The sequence below is a fragment of the Gadus macrocephalus genome, chromosome 17 (assembly GCF_031168955.1).
Source record: "Gadus macrocephalus chromosome 17, ASM3116895v1".
Lineage (NCBI taxonomy): Eukaryota > Metazoa > Chordata > Actinopteri > Gadiformes > Gadidae > Gadus > Gadus macrocephalus.
Genome location: NC_082398.1, coordinates 12,416,511 through 12,441,288, shown reverse-complemented (window position 1 = coordinate 12,441,288; position 24,778 = coordinate 12,416,511). Strand labels below are relative to the sequence as shown.

Here is a 24,778-nt window from a genome sequence, read left to right as displayed (position 1 = left end):
CATTTAATGATCTAAAATCGATGTGTTTCAGAGTGACAAGCCCGACCAGCCCAGTAACCACATCAAGAGCTTGCTGTGCACGCCCATCGGAAACGGGAAGAAGGACAAGGTCATAGGTAGGCGTCTGTTGTTGGTTTCTCCCTTTCCCTGTATCCCCCTTTCCGTCCGTCCCTTTCTCTCTCCCCCTCCCCCTCCCCTCTCTCTCTTTGTGTCTCCTCTCGGCGGGCCGTTCCGAGTGTCAGGAAGAGGGGGTTGTAAAGCCCACCTTGACCCATATCCCCCTCGTCTGTTGTTGACAGCAGCTTGAGAGCCGGCTAGTAATGCTCAGGGGAGAACCAACGATCTAAGCACCGTCTGCCTCCCACCATTTTGTGAATCTGTGTGAATGATCTTTTCTGGGGTTTTCGTATTTTCTGATCTTTCCGGTTCAAAGGGAACTGTTTTTGAGATTGGTCCGGTATTGCTTTGAGAACACTGCATCTGTCATCTCCCAAATGTAATGTAATCCTTAGGGGCAATTGCACCAAAAGGAACAAGAAAAGTTTGTATTTTTATAAAAAAACACTAACTTTTTCCTTCACCGACATGAAGGAAAAGGAAAACAAACGTCTTCCTTCACTGACATGTATAACAAAATGTACACGGATAAAATTATCGGCAAAATAAGTATCCCTAGAACACACACCAGGCTAAAAAGGCTAGAATCACCACACGCACACACACACGCTCACACGCGCTCGCACACACAGATGCACACGCACACAAACATACACACACTGAGAGACACGCACACAGACGTCTGCCCTTGCCACCGACTCATTCCCAGTGATTAGCATTAGCATAATTAGCCTCAGAGTGCTGATCAAACGAGGCCAGGGGCCTCTCTGCGTCTCGTCCACGCCGCCCAGGGTTCCCTGGGGAGGGGGGCCACATCACAACAGGAAGTGATTAGAATTAGCATTTCACTTCGTTTTTTGTTAATGTCTCACTGCGTTATAGGTGACAAAACAATTTTTTTATGAAAAAAACTGTTTTGTTACCCTAAAATCGTTTTAAATGATAGATTCAGCCCTCAAGCCAGATCTCTCTCTAGACATCTACATGCACGCCTGACGATAAGGATGCATATTATAGATGCCGTCCGGGGTTAGCAACAAGTAGCAATACGACCCACAGCAGGCTGCGGTGTGAATACCAAGTAGTTATCAGAGGGGGAAGAGATAAGCCATGTACCATATGCTACAGCTGTGGACGACCCGACCGTTTCCCAGTTCTGTCCTAAAATATCAGTTGATTTGAATTGAAGGACGATATTCCTTTCTCTTGCAACATCAACAATTTATTTTTTGTTGCGTTGTGTTATCAAACACTGTGTGTAACCCTGTGTGGGTGTGTTCTTTTGTTTGTCTGTGTGTCTGTGTGTGTGTGTGCGTTTGTGTGTTTCCATGTGTGCATTCACCTGTGTGTTTCTATGTGTGCATTCATCTGTGTGTGTGTGTGTGTTTCAATGTTTACATTTGTGTGTGTGTGTGTGTGTGTGTGTGTGTGTGTGTGTGTGTGTGTGTGTGTGTGTGTGTGTGTGTGTGTGTGTGTGTGTGTGTGTGTGTGTGTGTGTGTGTTTACATTTGTGTGTGTGTGTGTGTGTGTGTGTGTGTGTGTGTGTGTGTGTGTGTGTGTGTGTGTGTGTGTGTGTGTGTGTGTGTGTGTGTGTGTGTGTGTGTGTGTGTGTGTGTGTTTCTATGTGTGCATTCATTTGTGTGTGTGTGCGTACGTGGACTCGGGTAGGCGTGTGCCAGCTGGTGAACAAGATGGACGAGGCGACGGGCGGCGTGAAGGCGTTCAACCGCAACGACGAGCAGTTCCTGGAGGCCTTCGCCATCTTCTGCGGCCTGGGCATCCAGAACACCCAGATGTACGAGAGCGTGGAGCGGGCCATGGCCAAGCAGGAGGTCACCCTGGAGGTGGGCGCGCGCACGCACGCACGCATGACACACGCGCACACACTGGGCCAGGTGCATGCACATTATGCAGGCTCAGATACACACTCATGGCGTACACACAGACAATGCACGCAAAAACTCACACTTGGCCAGGCGCTTGCACACATGTAGGCCACCGTGCACACACACACACACACACACACACACACACACACACACACACACACACACACACACACACACACACACACACACACACACACACACACACACACACACACACACTATACCAGGCTTACACACTAGCCCACCCACAAAGTCCATCAGGGAAAGCCTCTCTTCCTCTGTGTTGTTAAGGGAAGGCAAGGCAATTTTATTTGTATAGCACATTTCATACAACAATGGCAATTCAAAGTGCTTTACATAGAGCATAAGAAATACAAAACAGGGAGAATAGATAAAAGAATACAAATGAGCATAAAAGATAAAGTTATAAAAATAGAGGGTATATAAAGATAAAAGATTAAAATAAATAAGAATATAGCTCAAAATAAGGAGTGAATCAAAGTGCTAGTGTTGTAGTCGAAAATAAAAGAGTGAAACAAAGTGCTAGTGTTTAGTCGAAGGCACTGGAGAACATGAAGGTTTTAAGCCTGGTTTTGAAGGTATTTAGAGTTTCGGCTTGTTTTAGTTCATCAGGGAGTTTATTCCACTTGCACGAGGCAGAATAGCTAAAAGCTGCTTCACCGTGTTTTGTTTTCACTCTTGGAGTGATTAATAGACTGGTCCCAGCTGACCTTAGGGGTCTAGCTGGAGTATAAGGTGAAAGGAGGTCTGACATGTATTTTGGCCCGAGACCATTTAGCGATTTATAGACTATTAGGAGTACTTTGAATTCAATCCTCTGACAGACTGGTAACCAGTGTAGAGATCTGAGAATAGGTGTAATATGTTCAAATTTTTTTGTTTTTGTTAGGACTCTAGCAGCAGCGTTTTGAACAAGTTGCAATTTACGAACAGCTCCTTTTGAAAGGCCTGTCAAAAGACCATTACAATAATCCAGCCTACTCGAAATAAATGCATGGATGAGCTTTTCAAGGTCTTGTTTAGACATGAAGCCTCTAATTCTTGCTATATTTTTCAGGTGATAGTAGGCTGATTTGGTTATTGAGTTTATGTGGCTGTTGAAATTTAGATCAGAGTCTAGAATTACACCAAGATTTCTAACCTGGTTTTTAGTTTGAAGAGAGAGAGAATCAAGGTAGGCACTGACTTTTGATCTTTTGTCATTTGCACCAAAGACAATTATCTCAGTTTTATCTTTGTTTAGCTGGAGGAAATTTTGTCTCATCCAGCTGTTTATCTGTTCAATGCATTGATGGAGATTGTCGATGGGACTATAGTCGTTTGGTGACAGGGCTATATAAATTTGAGTGTCATCTGCATAGTTGTGGTAAGCAATTTTGTTGTTTTTTAGAATGTGTCCTAATGGAAGCATGTAGAGATTGAATAGAAGAGGGCCCAGGATTGATCCTTGGGGAACTCCACATGTCATTTTAATTTCACTAGATACAAAATTGCCAATGGAGACATAGTAGTTTCTGTCCTGTAGATAGGATCTAAACCAATTTATGACAGTGCCTGAAAGCCCAACCCAATTTTCGAGTCTGTCTATTAAAATATTATGGTCTACCGTATCAAAAGCAGCACTAAGATCTAGTAAAACTAAAACTGACATTTTTCCGGAATCTGTATTTAAACGGATGTCATTTAGGACTTTGATAAGGGCCGTTTCAGTGCTATGTAAGGGGCAAAAGCCTGATTGAAAGTTATCAAAGAGGTCATTTATGGTTAAATAGTTGCTGAGTTGTTGGTAAACAACTTTTTCAATTATTTTACCTATGAAAGGTAAATTTGATATGGGTCTATAATTGTTAAGTGAAGATGGGTCTAGGCTGCTCTTTTTAAATAATTGCAGTTTTCAAGGTTTCAGGAAAATGTCCTGATAGGAGGGAATTATTGATTATTTGTATTAATTCACTCGCCAAGCAGCTAAAAATATTTTTGAAAAAACTTGTAGGTAAAACATCGAGGGCACAGGTGGAAGGTTTAAGATGTGATATGATTTCATCGAGAGTCTTATAGTCGATGGTGTTAAATTGTGTCATAGTTATTGTATTATCCTTTTCTGGGAACAAAGGTGACATGTTTTTCGTACCGGACAAGGCGGAGTTAATAACTTGTCTAATGCCTTCTATTTTATTGCTAAAAAAAGATGCAAACTCATTGCATTTATTAGTCGACAGGAGTTCCTGAGCAATTGAAGCTGGAGGATTTGTAAGCTTATCAACAGTGCTAAAAAGGATGCGTGCGTTATTGATGTTATTGTTTATGATCTTAGAGAAAAAGGATTCTCTGGCGCTTCTTATTACTGTATTATATATTTGAAGATTCTCTTTATAGATATCATAATGGACCTGGAGATTTGATTTTCTCCATCTGCGCTCTGCTTTGCGACACTTCCTTTTTAAGAGTCTCAGGGGTCAGCAGGGGGTCTTGAAGGGAGGTCCGTGTAGACATGCTCGTTCTCTGTCTCTCTCTCGCTCTCTCTCTGTCACCAAACTATACTTAAATCATTCTGTCCATTACAAACCATCAGCCAATCAGGTTATCAGAAAAGGAGTGTAATTGGAGTGTAAGTTTGTGTGTGTGTGTGTGTGTGTGTGTGTGTGTGTGTGTGTGTGTGTGCGTGTGCATGTGCGCGTGTGTGTGCTTGGTGACATCACAGTTTGCTGGATCAAAATCCGGCTTTGTTTAGTTTATTTACTTTTGAGCAAACATCTTTGGTTACCAGACGGAGTGATGTAAATGTGTGTGTGTGTGTGTGTGTGTGTGTGCGTGTGCGTGTGCGTGTGTATTCCAGGTCCTATCATACCACGCTTCAGCCGCAGAGGAAGAAACTCGGCTTCTCCAGGTAACAGCGGTAATTAACCTTTTATTTAATTAACACACACACACAAACATACACACAGTGTTGTATAGTAGCGAAGTAGAAATACTTCGTTACTGTACTTAAGTAGTTTTTTTGGATATTTGTACTTTACTTTACTACTTATATTTCTCTGTACTTTTACTTTTACTTCGCTACATTTTGCGAAGAAAACGGATACTTTTACTCCACTACATTTCCCTTGAAACCTTCTTTACTCGTTACAAAATCAACTCATCTTTAGAAAAAAAAAAATGAATCATGAGAGATATGAGGATAACGTCGGGGACTGTGGTAGAACACAGACTGCAAGCCTGTTTGGCGAATCAGCTGTCCCAGCGCACGTTCGCAAAGCCCCCTTGCTTAGTTACTGTTGCTACGTCGATCAAAACTCCTACGACTGTCAACACACAAATGCATGGCTAGGACGAGGGCAAGGGCTATCAAAATTCTACTATTTGTATCAGGCTGGTTTGTACACGCAGTATTACAACACTATCTTATACACTTCAATACGCTGTATATGTGCCATTTTTGCTACAAAGCTAATTTAAATACCCTTTTTGGGCAGGGACTTAAGTTTTCCGAAAATCCGCGATCCTGGATGACACCAAAATCAATATTAAGTAACGTGTACCAGCGCTTGCGGGATAATAGGTCGGGCTATGATATCTGTCAGTGTCAGTGATTTTTTTTTTGGAGTAACTCCGCGACAGCATCCAGATCATGGCAAAATGGACTGCAATATGCAGTGGAAGGATGTTTTCAAAAAAGATCAACAACGAAGGGGAAACAACAATAATCAAAGCAAAATCATACAGGTCTCAATCAAAAAATTAGAAACTTCACGACCTCAATAAATACCACCAGCACAACATTTTAAACTAGCAAGGTTCTTTCACCGCTGGGTAATATTTGTATATAATATTTCAAGCTAGCTAATAACCTATAAAGATTATTTATTCTTATTCCATCTCTGGCGAGGTATCTATCTAGCCAGTTAGTGCTAAGGCATGATTGGACGAGGGCAGTTATAGGGAGGAGTTTCGATAACGGTTACTTGTACTTTTACTTTCAGTACTTAAGTACATTTAATATCAGAAAAGTACTTTTGATACTTAAGTACAGTAAAGATCAGATACTTTAATACTTTTACTTAAGTACTATTCTAAAAGGTGACTTTTACTTTTACTTAAGTAATTTTCCAGTAAGGTATATCTGTACTTTTACTTAAGTATGGCTTTTGAGTACTTTATACACCACTGCATACACACACATACACACGCGCATACACGCACCATATAAAGAAAAAAAAAAGAAAAAAACGTTTTTGGACTAAATGAGAAGTATATATTATATATATTTAGCATTTTTGATATTCAATTATTACAGAATAATCATAAAGTCTTCACTCTAATAACACCAATGTGCAGCCACGATATCTTAACCACCCTCATCGTATAGTGTTATACACTGCTATGCTTGTATTACAATTCTTTCCAGAACACATCTCTAAATGAGCGGGGAAATAATGCACTCATCTGTACTCAACATCCAGCAAGCTGACAGTCAACCATGAGCTCATTCAATGCACTAGCTTAAATACACACAGGTACCTCCACATATGAACAGAGACACACACACACACACACACACACACACACACACACACACACACACACACACACACACACAGATGTCCTGCCTGAGGGTCAATGAGTGTGTGAGTGTTTGAAGAAGAGATTGGAGATTATGTAAGTTGACACCCAGCGCTGAATCAGCACAAAAAAAACCCTGTTTAGCCATTCTCTATGATCCACACACACACACACACACACACACACACACACACACACACACACACACACACACACACACACACACACACACACACACACACACACACACACACACACACACACACACACACACACACACACACACACACACACACACACACACACAGAGAGAGAGAGAGAGAGACTTACTTACAGACACATGCTTTCTGTGTGTTAAGTAAAGCCAAACAGCCAGCCATTCTATATAATCAACATCTCCTGCTCTCTATCTCTCTCTCTCCTTTGTTGTCTCGCTCTCGCTCTCTCTCTCTCTCTCTCTCACCCTCAATTTCTATCTGATTTCCCCTCTCCTCTCCCTGTCTCTAACGCTCTCCCTTTCATTGTCCCTGAGTGAAATGCCTTTTTTTGGCTCATGCTTCAACAGAGTCTCTATAATTGGGAGGTTCTGACAGCACTTCACTGTGATTTGTTTTTTTATTTCTGAGCACAGCATTTGAAGGCAGAATCCAACGCCAAAGAGAGAAAAAGGGATCGGCACGGTGACCTAATAACTGTTCGCTTTAATTATTCATTTTTCTTATATATTTAACTACTTCATATTTGTTACCATGGCAACCCGTCTCCATTTCAGTCGACCTAATTACACCTTTTGCTCCTTTCTTACACTTTGAAGAGCGAGAAGATTATCTAATGCTAAATACACAGGGGGGAGGAGAACTATGTCAAATGACAACACTGTCTCCTTTTCTTAAAATATGTCTTGTTTGTTTTGACAAAAAAAACGTCAAATTTTAAAATGACAGAAAAACCCTTGATGAGCATGCTGTGGCTCACTTTTACTGTCATGAATGTACTATCACACATTCTAAATTACATGACATACTAAACACATGACAATCTAAACAATATACCCAGTTCACAGTGTTCATGTTGCTTACTTTGTGTTGGCTTACTAAACTGGATTTGATGTGATATTCACATGAATTAATCAATTCTCATTGCCACGCATAACATGCAAGTCTGTGTCGGTGAACTCATGCGCGCTGACCGAGTTAGAGAGTGTGGTTTGTGTGCCAGACGGAGGTGAGATGGCCCACATCTCCCCGCTGTCGGGCACCTGACCCTGGCCGAGGGCTCTTGAATGAGCCCCTCATTACGGGTTCATCATTAGACAGTGCGTGTGTGTGCGTGTGCATTATCATTGTGTGTCCAGAAGGGGAGCTCGCTGGGTTAGCGTCTGCTTTCCGCTAGCTGCTTCCAGTGACTTGCAGTTCTAGTAGCCTAGCAAGATCTCCAATGAGTTCCGTACAACAAAACACGTTAGCAGTTTGTCGACACACATCACTCAGGCCTGCATTAACCTGTCATTGGGCCCTGGGGCTGAGAGGTTTCGTAGGCCCCCTGAGAGGGGATCTTACAATAAAGATGTGTAAATTATTTCCCGACATTTTGCCGTTGTCGCAGGGGGGGGAGGTGGACCAGAAATCCGGACGGGGGAGGGGGGGGGGGGGGGGGGGTTAGACGACTGTGGCTGTGGTGTCAAGTGGCCACTGGCCCCAGCCGCCTTTTTTCTTGGCTCAAGATAGGCCTCTGTAAGCCCCAAAGAAAATATCTCATTGTCTTGGGCCTACGCCGATTTGGGGGGCCTATCATGAGCCAGTATTAAAAAAAATAATAATAATGACTGCATCTCATGATAGGCCCCCTGATGGTCGTGGGCCCTGGGGCTTCAGCCCAGGTAAGCGTGGGCATTAAGGCGGCCTCGCTGGAAATAATGCAGAACTGGAACTGGAACTTGTTTTGATAAAGCGACCATTCGGTTGAACACTTTGGAAATGTTTTGAGAGTAATTTAAGGTGTATTCCCCTGACATGAGCTGGAGCTAAGCTACTGCATCTTCAGTTGGCTAAGGTCAATGGAAGCGGCTAACCAAAAGCTAATGCTAACCCAGCCATCCCCCCTTCTGGATGCACAGTGATCAATTTGGGTAAGACCGGCAAAGGCCAATTTGCAGGTACCTCAGTGATTTCCCTAATATGTCTATCCTTAGAGTCCCTAGACTATTGTTATTGATATAGTATGGGGATATTTTTTAGCATTTTTAGGTTATTATTATCATTATTATTGATGTTATTATTAGTAGTAGTTGTAGAACTAATACTATTTACTTATTCATTAATAAATAAAGGCTATTATTATTATTTTACATTATTAATCTAATTCTTATTATTCCAATTAAATGACCAATTATAATATTGCATTTTCCTTGGTTGGAAACAAACATTGTACCCTTAAGTCAGGATACTGAAAAGGAAATGGTGTACAGCCAGTGTAACTAGGGCGTGCCATACTTCTGATTATTCATTTGCCCCCTGACACTGGCCAGAATTGATGGGAGCTTAAGGTAAATCCTATCACTGAATTACAATGTCTCTCAGCCAATATTTCTCCCTTACTCTCGTTATCGCTCACTTAACCTCTCTCACTGGCTTTTACTGGCTTTCTCTCTCCCTCTCTCACACTCTCCCCACTTCACTCATACTCTCTCTATCTGTGTCTTGCCCTATGCATATCTCTCTGTCTCCACTCTCTCTCCGCCTCGTTTTCTCTATTTCCTTCCCTTCTCTGTCTCTGTCTCTGTCTCTGTCTCTGTCTATGTGTGTGTATTGAACAGTCTGAGTCTGGACTCAGTGATGGAGGATAAATAGATAACGGCCACAGGGTCAGCGCAGTGACAGTGTGTGTGTGTCTTGCTATGTATGGATTCACACATGCTTACAGTACTGTCTGTGTGTAAGCTATGCATAGGTATACGCAAGTACTCACATTTTTGTGTGTGTGTGTGTGTGTGTGTGTGTGTGTGTGTGTGTGTGTGTGTGTGTGTGTGTGTGTGTGTGTGTGTGTGTGTGTGTGTGTGTGTGTGTGTGTGTGTGTGTGTGTGTGTGTGTGTGTCATGACAACATTAAAGAAACTGGAATGTAAAACAGGCCAGACACAGACCAGGGACAGCAGAGCCAGAGTCACACATCTATAAAGAATTGTATAACAAAAAGATACACAAAAACCCATTTCAATCGCACACGGACGGTACAAATTCACTGTAAGATGTCAACAGTCAGAGGAGAGGAAACAGACTCTACCGGGAGAAAATAAGTTCTCCCTCGCAATACGTTTGTTAGTCTGCTCTGTGCTCTGCCTTCTCTGCCTGCTCCGGGCCCGGCTAGCCGAGTGTGGATCAGTAGGTGCTGATCATTACTGTGCTCTGTTGATGCCTGCTAGGAGGATCTCTGCTCGCTGGCACAGGATCTCTGATTGCATGAAGGGGAAGTCGTATATTTTATGATGCTCTCCACTGACCATATAAATATTTAAATGCTTTAATCGGCGTGTGCGTGCGTTTGTTTGTGTCTGTTTGTGTGTATTTGTGTGTGTGTGTGTCTTTCTGTCAGTGTATTCGTGTGTGAGTGTGTTTGTGTGTGTGTTTATATTGATATGCGTGTTTATTTTTCTGTTTACTCGCGTGTGTGTGTGTGTGTGTGTGTCTGTGTGTGTGTGTGTGTGTGTGTGTAGGCCGCGACGGTGCCCTCAGCCCAGACCCTGCATATTATGGACTTCAGCTTCAGCGACTTTGAGCTGTCCGACATGGAGACGACCCTGGCAACCATCCGTATGTTCATAGACCTCAACCTGGTGCACAACTACCAGATGAAGTACACGGTGAGAGAGACACCCACACACGCTGGGAGAAAGTAACGTGCAAAAACAACAGCATTCATCATACAAACATTATAAAAACCAACAAACAACACACACATGCAAATAGCGCAATAATGCTTAATAGTTAGCATGCTGTGTTTATTATCTTAATAATTGTACATGTATATATTTTTCATATGTCTCTTGTACTCTTGTACACTACACTGGATTTGATGTGATATTCACATGAATTAATCGAATGGGGCTGGTTCCCTCTAAATATCAACATCCAAAAGAGAACTTTTAAATTCTGTAGCCAGAGTGTGCTCTGGGAGAAACACTGGCCAGTACTTCCTGCCGGTACTATATTGATCAATTAGGGTATTTGGATCATTGAAAAACAATAAATATATTGGAATGCTACATATCAATCAACAGAGATTTTGAATTGGCTCCCTACTTAACAATGTAAAAACCACTCCTTACAAAGGAATATATTACCACAATACAGGCTGAGTGCCAATTAACTGGCAGTTGAAACCAGTCGTCATAGAGACGAATGGTTGGATCGAAATAAACATATCTAAAATTAAATGATGCAGGTTTCAGGTTTAAACCAGCTTCATCTGTAGTCTTCATCTCAAGTGCAACCATTCCTGCGTGTTTAGACGCTGGAAACATGTCTCGATTTGTGAGAGATTTGAGGAGAGATTTAAAGCGTTTGTGTAAACAAGGCCATAGAGAGATGGGGGGGGGGGGGGGGGGGGGGGGCGAGAGACACAGGGTTAGAGACGGAGAGAGGGGGTTAGAGGGAGGGAGGAAGAGAGAGGGGAACGGACAGGCATGCAGTCCTCGAACACACACACACACACATCTAGGTTCAGGGTAGGTTTGTATTGGAGCCCTTGTCCATTGGGAGAGCGTCTGTTATGTAACCAAAGAATCCCGAACATCTTCTCAGAGCTTAGAGCCGCCCACGGGTTGAAGTTGTCATTGCTTTCAAAATTACGTTTTCAACATAGTTTCATAGTCCCTGCACGAACAGAGAGAGACCACAGCCACTGCAGTTTCTAGGCTAACATTGACTGAATAAATGATTCAACCATACTTTAACGAGGTTCTCCACAAGCTGTTTAACATGTGAAGATGTGTCGCGTTGTGTTTTTCATCAACTTGTGTAAGGGTTAAGTCAAGATATACATGTCATTAATCGCTCTTTTCTGCTGTTGCTTTTGTTAAAGGGTTAGGGGTTAACCGCAAGACCCTCACCATGACCCATACTTCTAAAGATAGACTAAAGCATTGCTTGCAGAAAGGGACTTTAACAACCAACTTTAAGAGGAGGATTTCAAGCAGAGACACGGGGGGGGAGGGCTTTGTGTAAGGGCTTCAGGAAGGAAACAGACTGATGTCAGGAACGGTTACTGCGAGTGTGTACCGCGTAGCACATGACAGCCTTGAGGGAAACCAGTGCGGGCTGTGCGTGTGCACTTGTGTCCACGTGCAAGTGCTCATGTGTATTTCTATTTTATGTTGTGCGGTTTCAGGTTTCGGCTGTCTTTTAAGCAAGTAGTTTGTGGCTGATTTGAATCTGTACCGAACGCGCACTTTCTCTCTTTAACATCAAACTGAAAACCGTGCATCAAAAGCCAAAGCTAACTCATACTTACCCTCTGCGTTCCCCGCCTCCCCCCAACCCCTCCCCACGCATACACACACACACACACACACACACACACACACACACACACACACACACACACACACACACACACACACACACACACACACACACACACACACACACACACACACACACACACACAGTATGCACATCATGGGTTTGCTGGTTCTGTGGTAGCCCTGAGGTCTTCCATGATGGGAAGACATCCTTCTCTACATTGAGTGTTCTGGTAGAGAGAGACAGGGAGAGAGAGACAGGGAGGGAGAGGGAGAGAGAGAGAGGGAGAGAGACAGGGAGAGAGACAGGGAGAGAGAGGTAGAGAGAGACCGGGAGAGAGAGAGAGAGAGAGAGAGAGAGAGAGAGACAGGGAGAGAGAGACAGGGAGAGAGAGACGGGGAGAGAGAGGTAGAGAGAGACGGGGAGAGAGAGAGAGGGAGAGAGACAGGGAGAGAGAGACAGGGAGAGAGAGGTAGAGAGAGACAGGGAGAGAGAGACAGGGAGAGAGATAGAAAGGGACGGGGAGAGAGAGGTAGAGATAAACAGGGTGAGAGGTAGAGAGAGAAAGGGAGAGATGAACAGGGTGAGAGAGGTTGTGAAAGACAGGGAGAGAAAAAGACCAATGGACCTTCATAAAGACAAACATTGATTCGGAGGATGAGGGAGGTGAGGTGGGGGTCTGACTGAAGATAAATGTTGGAATTTGAGGGACGTCTGCCCACCCAGAGAGAACGATGTAGTCTGTCAGTTGGAAAATAGCAAATGTCAAATAATTCGCCCATAAGAACGTAGGGAATGCTGATGACGGAGGAGAATGGAGGGGGCGTAGCTATTACCTATCAGCCATATGGTCGCAGAATACTCAAGGAGAATTATTATTTTTCTCTTTTATTCTCACTTGTTTTGAAGGTTGAACCACTCTCGCTCTCTCTCTTAATCCACACGGTCCGATTCTTTCTCTCTTTCTACTTCCTCCATTAGCTAAGCCTTCTTTTGCTTCTTTTTCACCCCGGCTCTGACTCTGCCCCCACCCCTCTCTCCCTCCCTCCCTCCCCCCTCCTGCCCGTCCCTCAGAGTCTATGCCACTGGATCATGAGTGTGAAGAAGAACTACCGGCGGAATGTGGTCTACCACAACTGGCGGCACGCCTTCAACACGGCACAGTGCATGTTCGCCGTGCTCAAGTCCGGACGCCTGCAGGTACGGCGGCGTTAGCTCGCGTGTTAGCTCGCGTGTTAGCGCAAATGGCTTCCCAGTGACCTCGGCGGCCCTGACACCCCCTCTCACGCACCCCCCCTGTCCCCCCCCTGTCCCCCCCCTGTCCCCCCCCTGTCCCCCCCCTGTCCCCTCCAGAACAACATGAGGGACCTGGAGATGCTGGCGTTGATGATCGCCGCGCTCAGCCACGACCTGGACCACCGAGGAGTCAACAACTCCTACATACAGAGGTAGGGGGGAGGGGGGAGAGGGGAGGGTGGGGGGAGGGAGAGAGGGTGGGGGGAGGGGAGGGAGGCGGGGGGAGGAAAAGTGGTGGGATGGATCATTAATTGATTATTAGTATTTTAGGGATGAAATTGGATAGATGCATGAATGAATGAAGGGCTGGCTGGCTGGAGGGAGGAAGGGGTGTGTGATGGCTGGAGGGATGGATGAGTGACACGAAGAAGAGAAGAGACGGTGAATGCATAAAAGAAAAGGCTGGATAAGTAGATGGCTGGAAAAGCAAATTGAACGGGATGAAAAACGGGTTGATGGATTTCTGGATGAATGGACCAACATATGGTATGTGTATACACCTGTAGCTTGGCATGAGAATGGAACACGTGTGTGAGTGAATGTGTGATTGTGTGTGCGTTGCTTAGTGTAAATAGTGTGGCTTTGCTGGCCGGTGGAGACATGTCACATATATTTAGTGTGGTACTGAGTAGTGGTGGCATGTGTATATATACACACAGGTCCCTTGCTGAGAGAGTGTGTGTGTGTGTGTGTGTGTGTGTGTGTGTGTGTGTGTGTGTGTGTGTGTGTGTGTGTGTGTGTGTGTGTGTGTGTGTGTGTGTGTGTGTGTGTGTGTGTGTGTGTGTGTGTGTGTGCAGGAGTGCCCACCCCCTGGCTCACCTCTACTGCCATTCCACCATGGAGCACCATCACTTTGACCAATGTCTGATGATCCTGAACAGTCCAGTAAGCACACACACACACACTGAAAACCTACAGAAACACACACAGAATAAAAACACACAAACACATACCGAACAAATACACTCTAAAGAAATACCCCCCACACACACACACCCACACACTCAAAACACAACACATAAAGACATACCAGACACAGATGAATTGCACGCACACACACATTGGAAACATACACAAACTCACACCGAACAAAAAAAGAGCCGCACACTAAACCCCAGCACACAAAGATGTGTGCGAATTGTGCACACACGCATAGACATACACAAACACACACACATACACACACATGTGTGTATATATATATATATATATATATATATACAAACACACAGACACACACAAACACTGTTGCTGGTCTATTGCAGAGTTGTCCAGATAACATGGGAGTGGAGTGGACAATAAAACAGAGGTAAACTCCAGGCCAGGACCATCTTTATGACTACACTGGAGATAACAGTTACTGGGAACCATTGGACTGGAGACACACACACACACACACACACACACACACACACACACACACACACACACACACACACACACACACACACACACACACACACACACACACACACACACACACAGGCAAGGAGATGGGGTTTCCATTGCTGAGGCCCTGTTCCCAAAATGCATGTGTAAATGTATACTAACTCTCCAACTCATCATCCCGTCTGCATCTCATTCTATCCTCTTCCCCCTCCTTTGCATATCCCTCTCTTCCTGCCCGTCTCCTCTCCCAGGGGAACCAGATCCTGAGTGGCCTGTCCCTGGAGGGGTACAAGGCCACTCTGAAGATGATCGAGAGGGCTATTCTGGCCACCGATCTGGCTGTGTACATGAAGTAGGTGCCCCTACCTGTCACACCCAGCTGGAAGTCTCTCTCTCTCTCTCTCGCTCTCTCGCTCTCTTGCTCTCTCACTCTAAACACACCAAAGGGTGGGGGGAGGAGAGAGAGAGGGAGAGATAGATAGAGGGAGGGAGGTGGAGTAAGAGATACTAGGAAAATAGGGAGAGATAGAGAAGATGGGAGAGAAACAGAGTCAGAGAGAGACAGGGAAGAGAGGGGGAGCCAGAGAGACTAGTAATAGAGGGAGAGAGTGTGGGGCTGGGTGAAGATGTGGTATCGTAACCACTCAAAGCTAGATTAGCTAGATGCTTGTGCTGGCAGTGAAGCACCTGGCTATGTAGCCGCTATTAGCATGAAGCAAATGGTGACAGTGCTGGCTGATGTCTGCAAAGCACATGAGAACGGGTATGAATGAATACTAAGAGTATACTAAGAATAAATGAATACATGAAAAACACAATGAACTGGGGAAAAAGTCATTGAATTGTTTTTGCTCACATAACGGAATCCATTTTTTGGTTTTGACTTTACCGGTTTAACTGGTATTTTAATGTGTGTGTGTGTGTGTGTGTGTGTGTGTGTGTGTGTGTGTGTGTGTGTGTGTGTGTGTGTGTGTGTGTGTGTGTGTGTGTGTGTGTGTGTGTGTGTGTGTGTGTGTGTGCCACCAGGAGGAGAGGGGAATTCTTTGAGCTGACAAAGAACAGTCAGTTTGTCTGGGAGGACGAGGACCACAGAGACCTGCTGAGGTGAGCCGCACGCACGCACACACACACACACACACATATGCATTCAAACAAGCACATGCACAAGTATCGAATGTTAACCTCATGTTAGGCTGAAAATATTTATATTTAAATTCAGAACTTCTTCTTATTATTATTATTATTATTATTATTACTATTATTATAATCAATTGATTAACTGTTTTTTTAAGGACTTCATCCCATGATAAGTTACATGAAAAAAGTTATACTTGTGATATAAGGTTACCTGACACTGTGTATGGATATGATTATGTATCTCTAGTCTTAACTGCATTCTCTTAAAAGAGACGATAATTTACTTGTACAACCGACACACACCACAGTACTTCCAAAGGTAAGGTGGAGAGACAAACTAAGTGCCCCGGCACTGTGTGCTGGTTTGGATCCCCCCTACAGGTCAATGCTGATGACTGCGTGTGACATCTCCGCCATCACCAAGCCCTGGCCCGTGCAGAAGAGGGTAGGAAGAGGAATCGTACTCGTATTTGAGCACTAGTACTTTAGTGTCACAGTTGACAGTGGTCCCTTTCTATCAAGCCTTGCACGTTTTACAGCCTCTGTTATTAACATTTGCATTTACATTTAGGGCATTTTAGCAGACGCTTTTATCTAAAGCGTCTTACAGTAAGTACATTTGGCAGAGGAGGTGAAACAATATATCGCTGTCATTACAGTAAGGATGTTCATAAAACCAATAATCTAACCAACAATCGCTTGGTTTACCCATTCCCCGTATGCAACAAAGATAGCCAGGATAAGATGCTACACAACTATTGTGTCTTATAAGTCGCTATGTATAAAGGCGACAGAGGAAATTAACTTTTACAATCGGAATGTTTTAGACCACTTAATTTACTTTTTGGGGCCGGTCTTCAGTACACCAGCGGTTTCTCTATTTGTGTTTTTTTTCAGAAGGATTCCATTGTGTGATGCGTTGTACGTTGTGGCCTTTTTCATAAAAGGAAACTTTGTTGTGTAACTCTGTAGACTACACTCACTCGCATAACACGTCACCCTGTATCTTCCCTCGTCTGTCTCTTTTCCTTGCCTCGTCTAGCATCGCCTTGCATCTCTCTCCGTCTCTCTCTCTCTCTCGCTCTCGCTCTCTCACTCTTCATTCGTCTCTTCTGCATTCACTTTGTCTCTCTATCTTTCTTCATCCCTCTCTTCTGTATTCTCCTTGCCTCTCTCTATCGCTCCTTTTATTTTCATATTTATTTTCTTTATTCACCTTGCCTCTCTCTGTCTCTGTCTCTCTCTCTCTCTCTCTGTCTCTCTGTCTCTCTGTCTGTGTCTCTCTCTGTCTCTCTCTCTTTCTCTCCAGCCCTCTCTCCATCTGTTCCCCACTGTAATGCTGTTTCCTCTGTCTTGCGTGCAGTTCTTCCCCAGACACCCATTGTTATCCTCTCCTGACCTAATGAGGACCTCCCAACCCAGTGCAGTGTGCTGGGACAGCCGCGCCATGTGTGTGTTTTTGTGTGTGTGTGTGGATCACCGAGTGCTCGTTATAATTCAAACAGCTGTGCCCCACGGTCCTCAGATGACACCTTCTAGAACAAAGCACACACACACACACACACACACACACACACACACACACACACACACACACACACACACACACACACACACACACACACACACACACACACACACACACACACACACACACAGAGATGCACCAAAACACACAGCCCTGCGTGACTGCAACCAACCCCGTTGAGACTGTTATCTCCCCGTCTCTCTCATCCTCTGTCTCCCCCTCTCTCGTCGTCTCCTCCTCTCCCCTCATTTTCCATCCCTCTCTCTTCTCTCTCTCTGTCTGCTGTGCTTCCTGCTGTGCTTCAGTCGTTGATTACACATTGCCAATCAACGAGCCAGTTACAGGTTGTCTGGAGTGAACACACACACGCACACACACACACACACAAATAATCACACACACACACACTCTCTGAACCTGATTCTGATTGGCCCTCCTCCCAGCAGTAGGTCACATTTTATTCGCAGGCTGAGACCATTAGCTTAGCCATTAACATGGCGGGGGCCGCTCCAGTTCCAACTGGTTCATATCTCTTTCACATCTCCGTTTCCCAAGTTTCCTTTGTAAAGCTGGGTTCCGTGTGTTTTTTCCTTCGCTCTCGCGTTCATTTTCGTTGTTGATTTTCGATGGATTCCACACCTCTGACTCACTCTGTCTCGCTCGCTTCCCCGTCGTTTGTCTTTTATTCGTCTCCCCCCTCTCCCTCTCTGTCCTCTCTCCCCTCCACCCCCCTAATCCAAGAGTCACCTGTGTTTTGGTCACTTTGCTGCCTTACTCTCACTGCTTTCTCCTTCCTGTCCTCTGGTATCATTTGTCTTTTAACGTCTCTTGATGGTCCCCCCCTGGGTTCAGAGAGCAAGAGTAACTGTCAAAATAACCGAGGCTTCCTTCCTTCCTTCCTCCTCTAATAACGACAGACGTTCTTGTACAGAACAGGGATTTGTTTAATGTGTTTTTCCCCCTGTTAAGATAACAACAATCACTATATCAGTTGAACCTTTTCTATTGTATTCTTCAGAGTGACCGCTAGCTGGCCACTGTTCAAAATAGGGTTAGATGATCTTGTTATTTGTAAACAAATCCATCGCACATATTGGGTCGGTCAGTGGTCTGCGTGGGAATTGTGCACTGAGATTGACCTTTCCTCCGGTACGTTCTTACAGATCGCTGAGCTGGTGGCCACAGAGTTCTTCGAGCAAGGAGACAAGGAGAGAGAGGAGCTGAACATCGAGCCCATCGTACGTCGAACACCTTCCCAGAATGTTCCATGAGATTCAGATTCAGAGTTTATATTATTAAATCTTATCATACAAGTACACAAGAGTAAACGTCTTAGGCTTGGTTCCTCAACAGCCACATAGCAGCAACAACACAAGATATAATAATAAGTAGTACCGTGACATGCTGAACCTCATTGCAGCTATCGTGTTGGCTCCTGATCCCATTTGTTCTCCAATGTTACATTCTACTATCAAGCTTTAGTATGCGGATATTGGAATGAACACAATATCACGACTTACATTGGTATTTATTCATTCCATTAGCACCGAAATGTAACATGTTATGACCCATTCTGTTTATACCAGGTTAATACGTCATAAGAAGTTTTTGCCGTACAGCATATCGAATCATGGAAAGATCACAGCCATAGAGCCACAAAATGTCAAGAACACCTGAGCAGCTGTATCTTATTTCACCCATCCTTCGTTCTTCCCACTGCTGCTGCTCTCAGGACCTGATGAACCGTGAGAAGAGAGATAAGATCCCCAGCATGCAGGTTTCCTTCATAGACGCTATCTGCACACAGTTGTACGAGGTATGCCGGTGTTGTTTTCCACGCACGCATTTTATCATTACGATGTCATTTGAAAGGCACTGATGAGTGATGTCACTTGAAATACCGTGATGAGTTTTTTCAGTTGGAATAACGTGATGAGCGATGTCACTTGGAATACTAACGAATGAATGTGAGATTACCCTTCCATCATTTGGAGCCAAGCAGAAACATCATATTCATAACCGGCTCTTAAAGTTTACTTTTGTTGTGTTGGGCAACTCTTTAATAATAAAAATAATTACACAAATTATATTTTAATTATATATATTAAATAATACTACATAATTAATTTATTTCACGTTAACAACAGTTTTGGTTTAGATTCTCTGACACTCTTTGAAGGTAGAAGTTAACTCTTATCTCGTTGAAGGTAGAAGTTAACTCTTATCTCGTTCTCTTCTGTCTCTGTCTGTCTCTCGCCCTCCTCTGTCTCTGTCTGTGTCTCTCGCTCTCCTCTGTCTCTGTCTGTGTCTCTCGCTCTCCTGTCTCTGTCTCTCACTCTCCTCTGTCTGTCTCTCACTCTCCTCTGTCTGTGTCTCTCGCTCTCCTCTGTCTCTGTCTGTGTCTCTCGCTCTCCTGTCTCTGTCTCTCACTCTCCTCTGTCTGTCTCTCACTCTCCTCTGTCTGTGTCTCTCACTCTCCTCTGTCTCTGTCTCTGTCTCTCACTCTCCTCTGTTTCTGTCTGTGTCTCTCACTCTCCTCTGTCTCTCACTCTCCTCTGTCTGTGTCTCTCACTCTCCTCTGTCTCTGTCTATGTCTCTCACTCTCCTGTCTCTGTCTGTGGCACTCGCTCCTCTCCATCTTTCTGCCTCTCGCCCTCCTGTCTCTGTCTCTCGCCCTCCTGTCTCTTTCTGTGTCTCTCGCTCTCCTCTGTCTGTCTTTGTCTCTCGCTCTCCTCCATCTTCCTGTCTCTTGCTCTCCTCTGTCTCTGTCTATGTCTCTCGCTCTCCTCCATCTTTCTTTCTCTCTCTCTCCTCTGTCTCTGTCTGTCTCTGACCTCCTTGTCCAGACGCTGGCCGGTATGTCGGAGCACTGTTCCCCTCTGCTGGACGGCTGTCAGCAGAACAGGCAGCGTTGGAAGCGTTTGGCGGAGCAGTGCGAGAAGGGCGGAGTCAACGGCCTGGAATGAGAAGCGTTAACCCCGCCCCCAGACCCAAACCACTCCCCCCCAACCACCACTTGTCATAGTTTTCAACTCGCTGTCAATCGCCAGAGACAATGTCAGCACTAAAGCTATATTTATTACTGCAGCATTTGTTATTAACAAAAAAGATATATTGTTTTGTTTTTGTTTTTACATTTTTTGCACAAAGTTGACTTACAAACTCATGACAGATTTTTAAACACTTTTACCAAGACAAGGTCATCACGCAATAGGACTACAGAATATTCCGGAAGAAGCAGTGGCAGAGCTCCAGAACCAATATGTACCCAGAATCTCTAGAACCACTAACAGTGAATAACTAGGCTTCTAATGTACACAGTGCAACAGTTTCATGACATATCTAAAGGTTCAAAGGGCTTTGGTTAACAACTTGAATGCCAACCACACGCTGAGATTGAACCACAGGAAAAGCGCCATTTTTACTGCCTGAAATGACTGCCTGCTGATTTGGTAGATGACATCACTGTTACGCGGCTCAAACGTAACAAAGAAATGGGGCAGGAGACCATGTGATAATCCACGTTAACATCACCCGGCACCAATTTCAGCCAATCAGAGGATCTGTTTCAGTTATCTCTGGTGCCATCCCTGAGGTTTTAGTTTGGTAAATGGTTACTCAACATAAGCACACATAACAGTTTGGCTCTTTTATAATGTTCACATTATTCTTCAATAATACGTATTTATTTTTCTTTGATATATATTTATTAGTTTCCGCTATTCTAAGGGAATCCTCATTACGAACGCCCGAGTCTTGAAAGGAATTGCAGGTTATCAATTAATTCCTGGCTCTGAGTTTGTTTAGGACAAACATTGTTGGCAACCCCCAAGAAATATACTGTATGATTGGTTTTTAATTTGTATTATGTTTTGTTTTGTAGTTGCAAAATGTCAAAGGCCAAAGACTAGGTCTGTGATTGAAGTGGGCCTAGAATCTTCCACTGCCTCCTCTTGAAAGAATGCTTGCCACCAAGGTACCATTTCATAAGTCAAAACTCACAATTCAGATACTAAGATAATAATACCATCATCCGTACTCTGTTGATTATCGATTGACCACTGTCAATCACTTAGCCACCGTCTTCATTTTCTAATTAGCCAAAACCTAATGGACAAATATCCAATAAGTGACAGATGCCGCTTTTCCACTGCATGGTACCAGCTCGACACGACTCGACTCGACTCAGCTCGCAATTTTTGCGTTTCCACCGCGAAAACATGGTATCTGGTACCTGAAGTGGCTGCTTTTTCTAGTACCGCCTCGCTCTAGGTTCCAAGCGAGCTGAGCCGATGCTAAAAGGTGACGTTGGCAGACGGCCGGCCACTGATTGGCCAGAGAGTGTGACGAAGTCACGAGAGCGACATGGTAACCATGCTGGTAACAGCCATAGCAGCGCCGCAGCCAACATATTCCACTTCTTCAACTTCTTCAACATGCCAGCTAATAATACGAACACGAATACCATCGCATCGATGTCCTCCATTGTTGTTATGTGGGTTCTGTCCATGTGTGGGTTGCGTAGGTGTTGTTTGCGTCGCGTACAAAAATACGTCACGGCCCTTTCGCGCAGCCGACCCCGCCCACGTCCAGGAGGTACTATTTGCGGTGGAAAAGGACCCGTGCTGCTACCGTGTCGAGTCGTGTCGTGTCGTGTCGAGTCGAGCTACATGTGCGGTGGAAAAGCGGCAAGAGATAGACAAATCAAACTCTGCGATAAGAACGTAAAAGAACATGTGACCTATCACTGGACCATCACACTGCCTTCTACGAGAACGTACGTGTCCCCATAATTGTTTTGTCAATTGAGAAATTTATTAATTAGAAGAAAAAAACTTGGCATTTTTATTCAACACTACAGACGGCGGTGGTTTAGGCATCTGTAATTTCGTAGCTCATCATAGTTATTTCACTAATATCTGTAACCGTTACCTGTTTTTTCCTACACAACATGTTGTACTCGATACTCACAATAAACAGTTTGATAAGAGCACCATATTTACATTAACTTACATTAGCTACAGAGCCTTCCCTCACACCTTTTATATATTTGTACTGTCTTCTTCGCCAAATACATGCTCAGATATCAACCAACCCTGGCGGCATTTTGGAATTGGAACATTTACTTTCTCTGGGAATGTAAACTCGTGTGCCTGATCATTCGAAAATAAAAGTAGGCATTGTTTTTAATTATTTTGACCCCAACTCTTCTTCAAATATAAGAAAGACAAATGTTTTTAACATTAGGTTAATACATTACATTATTTCTGAAATGACACTAAGAAAACTGAATTAAAATACTTGTTATAAATCCTACTTAATTATATTCATAGTAACATCATTTGTGCATACTGCAAACAGCTGTAAGAGCTACTATAAAAACCCAATATCATTTTACCATGGAGTACACCTCCCATAGGCCTAAGCAGTGTCCTGGAGGAGAAATCAAAGAAAATAGCTGTGAAAGAAAAGATTCGGAATGGCCCGTCTTGGAATAAAGCCCCCTCGCCACCACGACAAGGCAACAGTATCCAGCTGCAGCCCCGGAGAACAACACCCTGGCGTGACAGAACACCCAGGCGGGACGGCAGTACTGTGGCTGGAAGGAAGTTACCTCCGATTATTTTTTTTATAGACAAATAAACGTATTTATCGCTTGAATTAACATAACATAGAAATAAAAAAATATTTCGACACGTTAGTAACCATTTAAAGGTTTAACGTTGTTTAGACAAATACCTCAGGATTTTTTCTTTGCGTTATTAAACTTATTAGACCAAAAAATTAGAATAAAACAATATTATGAAAACATCAGTAAGCTTTTTTATAGCATCATTTTTTTTACGTTATTTAGACGAATAAACTGATTTAGTGTGTAGACAATTATTTAATGGAATTGTGTATTATACACTTTACTCATTAAGTAATTGACCATTAGAATTAAGTAATTAGAATGAAGTAATTGTTTTAATATGTCTAATAGAATCAAATTTAATTTTTTGTAAAGTATATCATCATAATTTGATATCAATATACATTGAAGAATAACCACACCAAAGTTTCCTCACAATTTATGTAACAAATAATCTACAGAAGCTTAAAGATATAGCTTCTTCATGCTGACTGCCATCAGCTCCAACTCACTGTCAAAAGAATCAAACAGTCAAATCAATATTAAGCCTATACAATATATATTTTTTATTCTGTCACTGGAAACGTCATTCACTTCTCTTTTTCGCTTCAGTCTGAAGACTGGTGGAAGTAGTCCAGCCGGCATTTGTTTGGCCTCCTCCATGAAGTGTGGGAACCTTCTGCCGTGCCTGTATAAATAAAGATAAATGATTGTAGGAATTATACATATTTTGTTAACATTGGGGTTGAGGTATATATTCATATTTGAAATAAACAAAAACATACCCATCCAGGTGGAAGTTCTCAAGCACAGTACTGTGCACCACCATTTTCTGAGGACAGGCATGTCTTTCTAAAGTAAGGGGATATTCCAAGAATCGACAATGATAAAATATGTATACAAGTATGAATTTTTTGATGTTGTAACCTTACATATGTCAAAAATCCAATTCTTATTTTAAACGTATCGTTTCAATCGTCAGCTCTTTTTTCATTTAATGTAATGCCTACTTACAACAGTGAAGTCAAACGGTGCCTCCATGGCAAGGTACCAAGCATACTGTGATGGAAAAATGTAATTGGTGACAACATTCACACGCGTTGTTATAGTGCTGAGAGGGTGTGTTTTTGAGTGAGTTGTGATCGCCATTGTCTTGCTTTCTTGTACTTTTGCCTCTAGTCTGTTTTGATGCTCGTCATTGTAGTCCTTTGCATAACCTGACCTTCTTTTCTCATATTACTATTCAGATGTAAAGCCGTTCCGCCGAATTCAAAAACCGTAGAAATAGAGGAAAGGACACAACATTATCGAGACCAATCTCATGGGCCTTGACGAACCGGTGAAACGGATTAGTCTGATGAATTTAACCACGGGTCGAACCAATGATGGAAGTCTTCAACAGCAGATGAAACAGGACATGAAACAGTACATTTGTTACGAATTAGATCAATCTTATTTTAGATTTCTGTGCCTACTGTAAAACCGAAGAGATCAGTCGGAGTCAATTGCGAATCCGATAAAGTTGGATGGAAGCCAATGAGTTGGATGACACCTAGGATAATCTCTCAAACCACAAATCTATGAACAAGATATGCATTGAAGTAGAAAAATGTATTTCCCTGTGATATCAAAGATGTTTTTCCACTTTGATTTTGCTACCGTTTCTGGGCGATGTGATGTTTATAATGAAA

The 24,778-nt window shown here is 43.5% G+C and overlaps 1 protein-coding gene across 1 annotated transcript in view; it reads left to right on the top strand.

Annotated features, from left to right (window-relative positions):
- Positions 1-24,164, top strand: part of pde5ab (phosphodiesterase 5A, cGMP-specific, b) — a 41,518-nt gene extending 17,354 nt beyond the window's left edge. Inside the window, exons 6-19 of the mRNA XM_060035908.1 lie at positions 32-116; positions 1,786-1,961; positions 4,864-4,914; positions 10,299-10,445; positions 13,180-13,305; positions 13,459-13,553; positions 14,199-14,286; positions 15,042-15,142; positions 15,817-15,894; positions 16,309-16,372; positions 18,619-18,693; positions 19,188-19,271; positions 20,302-21,584; positions 22,142-24,164. Of these exons, the coding sequence (XP_059891891.1) occupies positions 32-116; positions 1,786-1,961; positions 4,864-4,914; positions 10,299-10,445; positions 13,180-13,305; positions 13,459-13,553; positions 14,199-14,286; positions 15,042-15,142; positions 15,817-15,894; positions 16,309-16,372; positions 18,619-18,693; positions 19,188-19,271; positions 20,302-20,421 (1,290 nt within the window). The 3' untranslated portion in view covers positions 20,422-21,584; positions 22,142-24,164. The remainder of the gene's footprint in view (positions 1-31; positions 117-1,785; positions 1,962-4,863; positions 4,915-10,298; positions 10,446-13,179; positions 13,306-13,458; positions 13,554-14,198; positions 14,287-15,041; positions 15,143-15,816; positions 15,895-16,308; positions 16,373-18,618; positions 18,694-19,187; positions 19,272-20,301; positions 21,585-22,141) is intronic.
- The last annotated feature ends 614 nt before the right edge of the window (positions 24,165-24,778 follow it).